We start from the raw sequence: 13,373 nt of genomic DNA, 5'->3' as shown, positions 1-13,373 counted from the left end.
ACCAAAAATTCGCAGAAACTACTAACTTAAAGTCCATCTAACTGTTTTATATAAACTTAAGTTCAGTAAATCCTTGATTAGTAGTTTCATAAGGTCGAACTTAAGACTTTCGTAGTGCGGAGTAGATGCACTATCAACTGGACACTGACTACTAATTAGTGGCAAATGGATTATATTTTGGTGCATATGTCACGTGTCATTAATTAGACTATTTATCTTTTATGTCGTTTTCTCTGGTCACCTTAGCATTTTTGTGAGTTTTTTTTTGTTGAAAGAGCGTTTTTGTGAGTTTTTTTTTGATGAAGAAGCATTTTTGTGAGTTGAAACTTGAAAATTGGAAATGTGAAGTGGACCATTTTGTCTCCCACTTTAACCACACATATCATAATTTTGTCAATTAGTTGAGAAGCATTTCACTGTTTACTGTCACTTATTATCTTCAATTCACTCATTCATTTCATGCATGACCACTCAAAAAATCAAAAGTTCCAACCTAAGAAAGAAAAAGAACAAACAAATTGTCCATTTCTCTTTCTTTCTTCTTTTTACTCCAAAGTAAAGTTTTTCTTCTTTGCTTTGGACCATAGAAGGTTATGATTTTAGAAAAAAAAAGGTAATGAAATTAGGGTTTTCGGAATGAAGATATTAGTTTACCACACTTTTGCACGTGAAATGCGGTGCACACGGATGGACGTTATTGTTACGTGCGGTGAAAGTTATCATTGAGAGGTTTATCTCATTCTGATTTGATATAATAATGTTTTGTTTCTTCTTTCTTTTTGTTGTCATTTTATCACTGATCGGTAATGAAAAACTTTTCTGTCATTTTATTCACGATAAGATGTCACCTGGCCTTTAGTTATGTTTATTTTTGCCCTTTCTAGTGATGGTACTGGGTCGTTCTTTTTTAAGAAATCAATAATTTCAATACCTAATTGCGCCTATGACTTTTTCTGTTCTTTTTTATAATCCTCATGTTTTTCGTTCTTTTCTTTGTTTGCTCGAAACTCATTAACAAATATTAAATTTGTTTCTCAAAAGTCAAACTTAATTGGTGAAAATTCATTTATTTCTTATAATATCATATTTTATTTTTCTTCATGATTTTCATCATAAATATTTGATGCTCTGATAAAATCAATTTCTTGAAATTCCCAACAACCCATTAAAGAAAAAAGATACTTTGAATTATAAGAAAAACCATTAAAATAACACATTTTTTTTCCGAACAATCAATTAAATAGAGGGCCTAGAAAAAATTTAAAAAGGACGTTCTACAATAAAACAACCTAACCATGACCTAAGACCTAAGGGGACCGTTTCAACAAAAAGAAAGATTCAATCAAAAAAATAAAAGACCTAAGGGGACCAATTGGTACGACGATTTCCCCTCTTTGATATCAATAAATTTTTCTCCCTGTTTTCATTTTCAGAATAAAGTTAAAAAATATTGCCAAAGGGTAACCTTTGGTTGGTAAATATTCGTAAAATGTGGATATACATACTATCTAAGTTTTTTTTGATGAAAGTAGGCCTTGCCTAAATTTTATTAATACTCGATGCTCAAAGATAGCTTTGCTTTGTCAATTGCCAACTGACTTACAATACAATTCGGAGCAACATAAAATTCAAGAGGTACATCAACGTTATCTGTAAGTTTCGAGTGTGCCAATAGGTGGGCAACTTGATTTGCAGTTCTAGGACAGTAGGAGAAGCTACATCCTTGAACTCTTGATGCTGACTTCTGAATATCCATTACCAAAGATCGAATCATCCACGGTATGTTATCTTCCTTCTCTGAGCACGCCTTTATGACGTTCATAGCATCACCTTCTATAATGCATTTGTATTGATAAAGATCAGTCGTTATTTTCAATGCTAATTGGGCTGCTTTTGCTTCAGCTTCCACTGCCGACGAGGCATTAGATGCTTGAAGTAGAGCCATAACCATTTCGACATACTGCTGCAATGCTAGCTTTTCCTTCCCTATATGCTGCGTCAAAATTGATTTTTAATCCTTCATTGGGAGGTGGAGTCCACAAGGGTATGTGAGGCACCTGTTGCTCGTCTGACATAATCATCGGGTTCATGCTATCAAATGAGAAATCGTTAACCATATTAATTGCTTCGGAAATAATCTGCCGACTTTGGTAGGGTGTTCCTTCAAATACTAGTTTATTTCGAGCCTTCCACATATACCACATTACACAAATGCGTAAAGCAATTGCGTCTTCGTTTTTCTCTTCTACAAGCCATTGACACAAAATATCATGAAAATTTTTCGTACCTTCTAACCGCAGATTTAATGGTGGGCATATCCAGGTTTCTCTTGCCAGTCGACATGTTCTAAATAGATGGTCTATATCCTCTTCTTCCTCCTTACAATTTTTGCAAATTTGTGAAACTAACGGATTGAATCGAAGTGATCTTTTCATTGTTGGCAAAGCGTCGTGAAGGACTCTCCATAAAAACATTCTTACCCTTGGCGCAAGATTCATCTTAGCCCATACTTTCTTCCATGATAGTCCGTGCATACTATCTAAGTAGATTCAACACGAAATATTCATAAAATGTGGATATATATATATATATATATACAATCACGAAAATATTTAATGAATCCTAGATCTTGTCCCCATACTAGGTCTTTAATACCCAAAATAAAAAACTCGGAATATTAAATGATTTCTGCCCAATAGCTTTATGCAATGTATTCAGGGCCGGCCCAATCAATATTGAGGCCTAAAGCCAAATTAAAAAATGGGACCCCTTTACTAAAGCAAAAAATAAATAAAAAAAATACTTTATAATATTTGTGGGAGGGATCGAACACTTGACCTCTACCTTAGAACCAAACTTCTAACCACTCGACCATTGCTCATCTGTTGTAAACATTTTAGTTATAATTTTATTCATTACAAATAAACTACCCCATCATAAACTCCATGAAAGAGGCCCTCAGGTAGGTTGGGGTCCAAGGTAACCGCTTTGGTTGCTTTGGGCCTGGGCCGCCCTTGAATGTATTCGAGCATATTTAGATGAAATCGTTTCAGAATTTCAAACGGCTTTTGTCCCATCAAGACAAATTGCCGATAATATTATACTGGCTAGAGAGTTATTACACTCAATGAAGAATAGTAAGAGAAGACGTTCGCCCTCAAATTAAATTTGACAAAGAAATATAATAAAGTTGATTGGGATTTTCTTCTATTAACTTTACAACATTTAGGTATAAATCAGAATACTATATCTTTGATTATGAATTGTGTAACAACAACGACTTCCTTGCAAGTTCTCCTCAAATGGATCTCCTCGAGAAGTGTTCACAGGAAGTAGAGGGATACGACAAGGGTGTTCACTATCCACTTATTTGTTTATACTCATATTACAATGGTTGTCAAATATATTTCACCAAAGGGCTGACATTGGATTAGATGAAGGTATTCGTCTAAATAATAAAGCACCTCACCTCTAATGACATACTTACCACTCGCGAACGATATTTTCATATTTGGTACTTGCATTGAAGAAAATTTAGAAAAACTAATGAACATCTTATCAATGTATTGTTTAGTCTCTGGGCAAAAGATCAATTGTCAAAAATCTTCAATAATGTTTGGAAAAAGAACACCACATCTTCAACAGGAAACCATCATCAACTCATTAGGGATACACCGTATGGAAAGTGATGAGAAATATTTGGACAATTTTATATTAAAATCTCCTCGCCAAATTGCATCGTTTGATTTTCTTGAGTCTAAATTTTTTGCTAAATTTGCGGGATGGAAACAAAGGTTAATGTCTCCAGCAGAAAGAGGTATCGCAATTCAGACTATTCTGTCCTCACCTCCTATCTATTTTATGAGTACATCAATTTTACCGAAAGGAGTTATATCTAAACTCGAAAAATTGGAAATAAATTTCTGGTGGGCACATGGCTGATGGCCCTGATGAGCACAAACTACATTTCATTAACTGGGAGGCCATTTGCTGACCTAGATTAGAGAGAGGTCAAGGATTTCGGAATCTAAAGTTGGTAAATGTATTATTAATCGCTAAGTTGGCATGGAATTTCCACACGAAACCCAAATCAACAGGGGCACAACTTCTTCAAGTCAAATATCTAGGAAATTCTAATTTTTGGAGTGCTAATCATGTCCCAACTAGTTCCTGTACTTGGCATGCGATGTTAGCAACAAAAGAAAATTTCAACATTCTTGTTTTTGGCCTTTGGAAAATGGCGCTTCAATCGCGTCTTTGAAGGCCCTTGAGGATTCCAGGTTTACACACTTTTCTCTTAGACAACTGGAAGGTTGGTCGGGTCAATTTATGTCCGTCAAAAATTTATTTTTACCGGATACAAAATCATGGGATGTTGGTTGGGTTAGGGGTTTTCTTGATCCAAGCACTGCTTCAAAAATTTGAAGTCAATTTATACCTCAGGAAGATATGGATGATTATCTAATTTAGACGCAAGCAAAGAATGACACATTCAATACCAAATCATTTTACAAAAGTTTACGGATCCTTAATCAACCATCATACCAATCGCCGAATTTTGACTGGAAATCATTTTTGGCGAACAATACATTATATCTTAAGGTGAGTAATTTTATATGGAAGATTATTTATTGTGGTTTGGCAGTAAAAACTAATATTGCTAGATTTGTACCAAATATTAATCTCTTATACCCGTTTTGTAACACAATTATTCACGGTGGTTTGGCAGTAAAAACTAATAGTGGTCGATTTGTACCAAATATTAATCTCATATGTCGTTCTGTAACACATTTTAAGAATCGACATCCTATCTTTTATTCAATTGCAACGGGGTCGAACTTAGTGTTTAATAAAGCTTCCTTACTTTTTTTGATGAGAGTAAAGCTTCCTTACTTATGTGGAGTATATGGAAGGAAAGAAACAAAATGATTTTTAACTCGACTACTTTCAACGCAACTACTATATTAAGTCGTTATTACTCAATTTTTTTCTTCCTACCATTTGCAAATACCACGTCTCCACCATCAAACAACCGGCTAATACATCATGAATGGATCCCACCCCAGTCGGAACAATATAAGATGAATGTCGAGGGCTCGGTTTTACCACAAAGATCAACATGTGAGGCGGTAGCCAGAACTTGAAATGGTGATATAATAGGAGGTTGTTCGAAACAACGTGGAGAAGTTTCAGTGCTAGTTGCTGAGGCTCAGACATTTTACATGGGAGTCGAGTTAGCACATCGAATGGGTATTCAAACTGTATCATCGAAGACGGTTGTAAACAAATAGTTGACGCAATAACTGTAACGTGCGATACAATTCCTTGGGGAATCTCGGTCGAATATACTTGACATTCGTAACTATGTTCATGAATTTGATTCGATACAATTTCTGTTTTGTCATCGACAATGTAATACCATGGCTCATGACTTGACACACAATGCATTCATGAATCATGTTATTGAATTTTGGGATCGATTTAACATCCCAATGTGTATTGCTAACTTGCATTGAATGAAGTGAATCTTCTTATTTAAAAAAAAACACAAGTAAATAACTTAAGTTTAGTAGCGATTCTATAACTTGGTTAGTCGGCAGGGCCGTGGCTGAAGATTTGGGAGCCCTTTGCCAAACTTCAGACGAACCCTTTTATAGCAAAGCATTAAGCTAAAAGAAATTATATACCAATAAATAAAAATTTCAATTGATTCAATTCTATAAAAAAACAAAGTAAATGAAACGAGGTTTAATGAGATTTATAAATGACTACCTGAACACTTATCCAAGAACTCTCATCCCAAATTCAAGAGAACTCTCATCCCAAATTCAAGAGAATGATCATGCGTACTATGAAAGTTAAATATGCGTCCACATCAGAGAAATACCTTGGAACACAACTCTTCATTGGTGCTCAGAAAACGTCCGTCTTCAAAGATATTCTTGATCAAATCAAGAATAAACTAAACAAATGGAATTACTCGTTTCTCTCGCAAGCTGGTCGCACGGTGGTTATTTCAACCATTGCGGCGGCCGTACCCCGATATCAGATGCAGTGCTTCGCAATTCCTAAAGGAATTTGCAAAAGCATCAAGGCCGTGCAACGGAATTTCTGGTGGGGTAAAGCTAAAGGTATCTGCACAAAAGCCTGGTCACAAATATGTTCTTCGAAAAAACTGGGAGGTCTAGGACTTCATTTGCCGGACTTGGATAATAAAGCTCTCTTAACCAAATTGGCGTGGCGTCTCAAGACTGATCCTGAAGCTACCTGGGTCAAAATTCTCAAAGCCAAATATTATCCTAACACCAGTACCCCGGGGCCGGCTAAAGCGCATCACTCCTGGACATGGAAAACTCTAAGAAAGCACTACAGCCTTCTGGATGATCTGGCAATTTGGGAAGTACATTCGGGTGAAGACATTAACATATGGACGGATAATTGGATTCCAGAGAGTAATGACCGAATTCCGAACATAAACAACTCTCACCTCACTAAAGTCTCACATCTGATCACTAATAACAGCTGGAATACTGAAGTGCTACGAGCGAACTTTGACATTCATACTCAGAATATCATTCAGGCTATCCCGGTGAATAACGAAGGTAAGGATCAGCTCCGATGGAAACTCACTGATACTGGTAAATTTACGGTAGCCTCTATGTACCAACACCTCAATAACACGTCGAATAACAATATCACGAATAGTCAAAATTGGAACTTCATTTAGTCTCTCCCGACCATTCCTCGGATCAAGATGTTCATATGGAAAATATGCACTAAGGCACTCCCGGTGAAGGAAAGAATAGGTAAATACATAAATAATAATTTTACTTGTCCGAATTGCACGAGCATTGAATCTATTGAACATGCTCTATTACATTGTACTCTTGCTAAAAACATTTGGTTTAAGTATAACATCATAGCAGAGAAAATTGAATCCTTATCGGATTGGATCTTCTCATGGGAAAGTCAAATAAATCAAACCTACACTAGTAATAATGTGCATTTTACTACTATATTATGGATTATTTGGAAAGTGAGATGCGACCACTGCTTTCAATACGAATTAAATGACCTCAATAAAATCATCAAAATGATTGAGAATTTCCCTAAAACCCCCATCAAATCTGAGAAAAGTAGGCAGAATAACAGAGACAAATGGCAACCTCCGCCAGCAAATTTTATTAAGATTAATGTAGATGCATCTTTTACCAATGTAACATCCAATGTGGGAATCAGTTTGATAGTCCATAATGCAGAATCACAATTCATCGCAGCGCAAGTAACATCAAAGAGAACGAGGAATAGTGAAGAAGGAGAAGCAATGGCAATCCTAAGTGGAATCGAATGGGCGAAGAAGAATCAGTACAAGAAAATTATAATAGAAAGCGATAATATCAATCTAATCAAACATCTATACCAGAACAGGCATATGGTGAACTGGCAATCGTTAATTCATACCCGGAAATTATCGAACAAAGGAAAGATTTTGAAGAGGTGCAATTCAAGTATGTTAAAAGAGATCTGAATGCAAGTGCAGACAAATTAGCAAAATGGGCGAGAAAGAAAGGGACAAGTAAAAGCTGGAAGAATATTCCTTGTATGTTAGTTAAAAAATATTGTAATAACGTTTTGATTTAATTTTGAAACTCTAGTTCAACAAAAAAAAAAAAAAAAAAAAATTCCTCGCTTATCCAACAACTATGTTATTAAACTCTTAAACTACGAAACAAAACATAATGCAAGTTGGAGATAATAGTCGAAAAATAATATCTAGAAATAAGATTTAATATATAATCCGAAGAATTTATCAATTAAAATTCTAATTGACAAACTAGTACTGGCTAAATTTGAGTTTATTTAGAGATTGTGTCGAGTTCAAGAAACAAGATTAGCTCAACCTTGGTTTGATTTAAAGTGCAATAAGACTGAGAATTTTTTTTATTATAAAAATAAAATCCGTGTCCATTCCAAGGTCCAAGCATTCTTCAATTCAGAGTGAAACATCGTAAAAGTTAAAACTAAATTTGTCAAATATGGGAATCGATCCCTTGCCAATCAAGACATCACCAACACAGCGGAGCAGCCCATCTAATATTCCTTTAATGTAGAAGCTTGCAAGAGTTGTAATTACAGATTTCAATGGTCGTAGTTATACAAGCTGGTGTTTTGAAATTTGAACATGGCCCAACTGTGGTGGGGGACCCAGTGTGGGCGCCCTACCCGCACTGGGTCATCCACAGGCATGTTCGTCGTAGTAACTTCTCAATATTATGATATTTTATGTAATCATTTAGAGGTATATCTCATTTAGATACGATTCCGGTAAATAATATTTTGATATTGAAAAATTCGGTCAAACATAACTGATCAATGATTAGAGTAGTTGGCATTTTTGATGCATGGATTTATCATTGTGATAAGCTTGATTATTTTTTAGTCCAATTTTTTTGGACATTAGGTCTAATATATAAAGTATGTGTATGTCATTGATACCAAACCCAAATTTTTTAACAAGATATTCTTTAATTTAATTTAATTTTTTTATTTATCTCACCTCAAAAGAAAAATCTTTTCTTTTTTATTGTAGGGTGTGTTGAATCTTGCAGATAGGATATTCCTCAAGTTTGAAAATTTATCAACTCTCAATGGAAGGAGATATTGGAGAAAAGAAAACATTACATTCTAGGATAACATAATATATTATCTACTTTTTATTACTACCCATTACAAGGAACCTTAAAAAATAAGATATTAAATGATTATCAAATACTACAAGTTTCTCTTTGGCCCTTGAATATCAATCTTGAAGAAAAAGGTTGTTTGTCTTGTTCTTCTTAAGAAACAAAAGATTTTGTAGAAATGATTTTTGAGTCGTGAATAATAAAGAATACAAAAACAAATTATGTTTGTGGATTCTGCATTTAACTTTGATATTTAATGCGATACAGAGACATACCACCTACTCGCCCGACACTAACTCAAATTAATTAACAAGAATTATTGTTCTTATGCTTGTGATTATAAAAAGAAAAAGTTGGAAAAGATGATTTAGATTAGATGAACATTTAGAAAAGAAGGAAGATTAATTTTTAATACTAGATAATTATAATAGGTGTGGGGTCTAGTTTCTAGATGCCTAGCGGAGTTGGGCCCAAAAGTACTTCCCTTAGGCTCAAACTGATTGGGCTTACGGCCCAAAATGGTTGGGCTTTATGGCCCATAATGAATCTATTTTTATTTCACGGGCTTTACGACTAACAAACATGAAATGATCCATGGGTTCAAATAAGTTTTCAGTTCGTGGGCTTTACGACCCAATATCACTTCATGTTTGTGAGTTGTTCCCAGGTTCATGACCTAGTTAGTTCAAGGGCACCACCTGAATTTTGTGAAGTGCCCACTCTGGTCCAGTTACCCTAAATAGCCAGTTGCACTCTCTGGCCCTGGGCCACTAAGAAAGAGGCTCGTGGACAGCCCGACCCACCCGGTTCCACCTACTAGCTATCCGTCAACTGTCCGACAATCTCCCTCGACGAATCAACCACCAAATACAATTTTCTCATCTCACATATATGAGTCCTCAGCTATCCGAGCCGATTCAGGGTTATCAGCTGAGTCTGACTTCCGCGCTTCATATTCTTACGATGGACTGACTTCTCACTACGATAGGTCAACTGTAAAGCCGTCTCAGATTTCACCTCATACTTCCCAAGATGGAGGCAGCAGCTACACTCGTCTACCAACAGCGAAATTGTTACCCAAAGCACAGCCAACTGCAAGCAGTGTCAGCAGCAAATCAAGCTCTGTTGGAAGGGGGAAAAGGGTCATGGTTGATTTTGTGGTTGAAAAAATGGTGTCAATGGGGTTCTCGAGGGACCATGCAAGGACCACGGTAAGGAAACTGGCCGAGAATGGGCAATAAATTGACACGAATGTGATTCTAAATAAGCTGATGAATGGGGGCGAACGAGAAGCCTAAGGGATGGTTCGGGTGCTCACAATCTTGGCTTGGTAAGATCACCTCCTTTACTTGATTGTGTTTGATATTTACGATTAAGTACGAGTCACTTTCATCTATCTGTTAAGGTTTTCGAAATATGGATTCATATGTCACAATATTCGTTTTCGAGTAGAACAAGCATTGAACAGGGAACATTTTCTAATTCTAATTAGACTAGTTTATCTTTTGTACTACTAGTAGTATCTCCAGCCTTAGCTTCCTTGAGGATGAGTCCCAAGAGCCTTTCATAAGTACCGATAGCCGATTCAAGCCTATCGATAGCTCGTCTCCTGTCCGTCACAACCACATTCAACATTTCTTCCATCTCATTTACTTCTGTCACTGGCTTCCTTATCTCTCTACTACTGAAACCTGAACTCATCTCTCCTCCATTTTCACTTCCATATCGGAATTTTCCAGAGCTCCTCCCATTTCTGATCCCTTTTGCAACTACAAGTTCACTAATACTTCCTCCTCTTTCATCCCCAAGTACCCTTATGATCCTTCCAGTTTCTGCTTCCCAAACTCTAATACTCCCATCTTCAGAGGCTGACACTACATTTTTTCCGTCCTCCGCCATTACCAGTGCTGTCACGGCTCCACCATGTTCCGGTGACCAACTCACCACTTCATTTTCAGTGTTAACCAATTCTCTCTTGTTTACCTTCAAAATTCCGGCATATACCCGACCGTCTGACCCACCGGCATAGAAATTTGTCTCGGTTGAATCCACCGCCAAGCTCCATATCATGCAGGGGAATCTTACAGTTCTCATGTGATAACCATCTGCCAGGCTCCAAAATTTACATGTAGAATCTAATGAACATGAAATGATAGTTGAGTTGGATCCACCCATACCAGTGGAAATAGTTGTAACAGAGGAAGCATGTCCATGAAAACTGTATAGTGCAAACTGTGTCGAATTATCAAGCAAAGAATTATCCAGGACTCGAAGAATTGGGAATACGGATATCGTCCCATCGTCACCACCAGAAATGAGAAGAGAACCGTCATCGTTAATGGTGAGACAAGAAACTGGTTTACAATGTGCAGGAAACGAACGAAGAAGATCACCAGACGGGAGTGTTAAAGCATGAATAAAACCCGTTATTCCACCCGAAAAGATGTATAAACCATCAGGTGTGATTGCCAAAGGAGCAACTGGTTCAGAAACATGAAGATGGTGAAACGGGATAGATGACCACCAGTTGTATAAATGAATAGAAGCTGAAGTGGTGTCTGAGGAGAAATGAGAAGCTGCTATTAGGGTTTTTCCGGCGAGGGCGAGACCTTTACGAGGTGAACGACTACTAGTGAAGTGAGCTAAGGTTGCACCAGTTGAAACATCATAAGCAGTAATGGGGGAATCTGGTGAACTAGCAAGGATGATTTCTTGTGAACTAGTAGTCATTTTCGATAACTATGAAGAATGAAGTAAAGATGAAAGATGCTTTATATGACAAAAATATGCGTTTCATTTCATCTGTAACTTTTTCAGTTTTATTGTTTGAAAATTGGACTTTTCTGTGCAGAGTTTTCATGCCATTATACTTTTATGTCAAGACAATGGAGTTCTTGCTCTGTCACCACTGGATCTGGTGAGCCAAATCGAGTCGCTTCCGATGTTGGCCAATATTCACTCTTCACAAGCAAGGCTGAAATGTTCCAAGACAAGACTAGAATTTTTTTGGATGTTGTCCTCACTTTTAACACCCAGATTCAACTCCAAATGGTAAAACTTTATATTCTTGACTAAGGCTCCACAAGCCTACCCAATAGGTCTCGATACTTACTCAATTTGTTCACACTTATAATCCCACCGGAAGGAGTGACTAAGGATTCGTCATAACACATGGTTTCATAAGCTTCAGGCACTGTTCCAAGCAGTGCGAGTGATGACAATGAACCGGTGGGCCTCGCCTAGAGTCCCATCCAAGTAAGAATTTTGGGAATTTCCTTTGATATATTATTGCATTTCTAGTATATCAAGTCTTTCTTTTATGTGTACCCCTTAGTATGTAAAGTTTTCGTTTAGTTGTAAACCCTACTAGTATAAATGTAATACAAGGGATTGGTATACAACCATCTTGTTTTACCGTATCTACTGAATTCTTTCATGGTGTTAGAGTCGTAAAAATTTTACATAAAGTATCGTCGTTTTCTTTTTTCCGATCTCTAATATCGATTGTTTGTCTGATTTAAAGTACTCGTCTTGCACAAGCTGTTTAGTATTATATTTATCGTTTCTCAGTATGACTACTCATATTGAATCGACTATGTCGACAGGTTCCTCTTCATCTCCTACACCCACTATGGGAACAAACAAAACCCAACCAATATCAATGCATGTTTGACTTAGAACAAATTGCTGGGAACATTATTTGATGACATATTTCTTCATTTGGAAAACACAAGCCTCGAAGTCACTCTAGCATCTCCCTTTGCGATATGAAGTAATCCTTCATGCCGTTGCGATATGAAGTAATCCTTCATGCCGTTGCGATATGAAGTAATCCTTCATGCCGTAATCTTTCATGCCATTTGTAAGAGGCAGTTTCTAAAAATTGAAGAGGAGGTTTAAGAGGCAGCAATAGGCAGTTTCCAAATTGGGATGGTTTCCAATTTTTTGGCTCAATAGGCAGTTTCCAATTTTTTGGCTTATAAAATTGAACAAGAAATTTTTCATAGTTTTTGAGCGGTGTTAAATTTCTCGGTCGTCGAAGATTTAGTATAGAAGGTTAATTTCTATACGGTACCATCTTGGGACGAACTTGCGGATTGTGTTAGTCGTCTTCATCTATCCTTCAATAAAGATTTCTTGTTCGCCCGAGGACGTAGGCTTTAAAGCCGAACCTCGTTAAATTCTGTTCGCATATTTGATTTTGACTTAGCTTTTCGATTAATCTTCATAATCGGATCAATTTCTAGGATAGGTTCGATAGCTTCCGCGACTTTTAGTTATAACAATTGGTACCAGAGCCTTGTTGAGATTGAACGAAGAGAAGATGGGATCGAGAAGTGGTACGGTCAAAGCAGGGAAATATGAGATAGAGAAGTTCAATGGGAAAAACGATTTTTCTTATTGGCGGATGCAGATGAAGAATCTGTTAATCTCGCAGAAATTACACAAGACGTTGACGGGAAAGAAACCAGGAGATATGTCAGATGAGGATTGGGAAGAGTTAGACCTCGAAGCACGGGCTACCATTATGTTGTGTCTTGAGAGGGACGTGGCGTTCCTAGTAGACGGAGAAACAACGGCGGCGGGTGTGTGGTTAAAGCTAGAAAGCAGTTTCATGACGAAAACTTTAACGAATCGGGTCTACTTAAAATCCAAATTATTCACATGTAGAATGGAAGAGGGTTCTTC

At 36.8% G+C, this 13,373-nt stretch overlaps 1 protein-coding gene across 1 annotated transcript; it reads right to left on the bottom strand.

The window, feature by feature from the left end:
• Positions 1-10,078: 10,078 nt before the first annotated feature.
• LOC147562959 (protein ROOT INITIATION DEFECTIVE 3-like) lies at positions 10,079-11,425 on the bottom strand. Its single transcript, XM_086664694.1, has one exon. It carries the CDS (start codon positions 11,412-11,414, stop codon positions 10,173-10,175), a length of 1,242 nt encoding a protein of 413 aa, XP_086520820.1. The 5' UTR covers positions 11,415-11,425; the 3' UTR covers positions 10,079-10,172.
• Between the last annotated feature and the right edge of the window lie 1,948 nt (positions 11,426-13,373).

This window comes from Eschscholzia californica, unplaced genomic scaffold (assembly GCF_041429995.1).
Source record: "Eschscholzia californica isolate CP2 unplaced genomic scaffold, dmEscCali1.0.p SCAF_1, whole genome shotgun sequence".
Lineage (NCBI taxonomy): Eukaryota > Viridiplantae > Streptophyta > Magnoliopsida > Ranunculales > Papaveraceae > Eschscholzia > Eschscholzia californica.
Note: the sequence above shows the minus strand (reverse complement) of the source record. Positions and strands in the feature narration are given on the sequence as shown.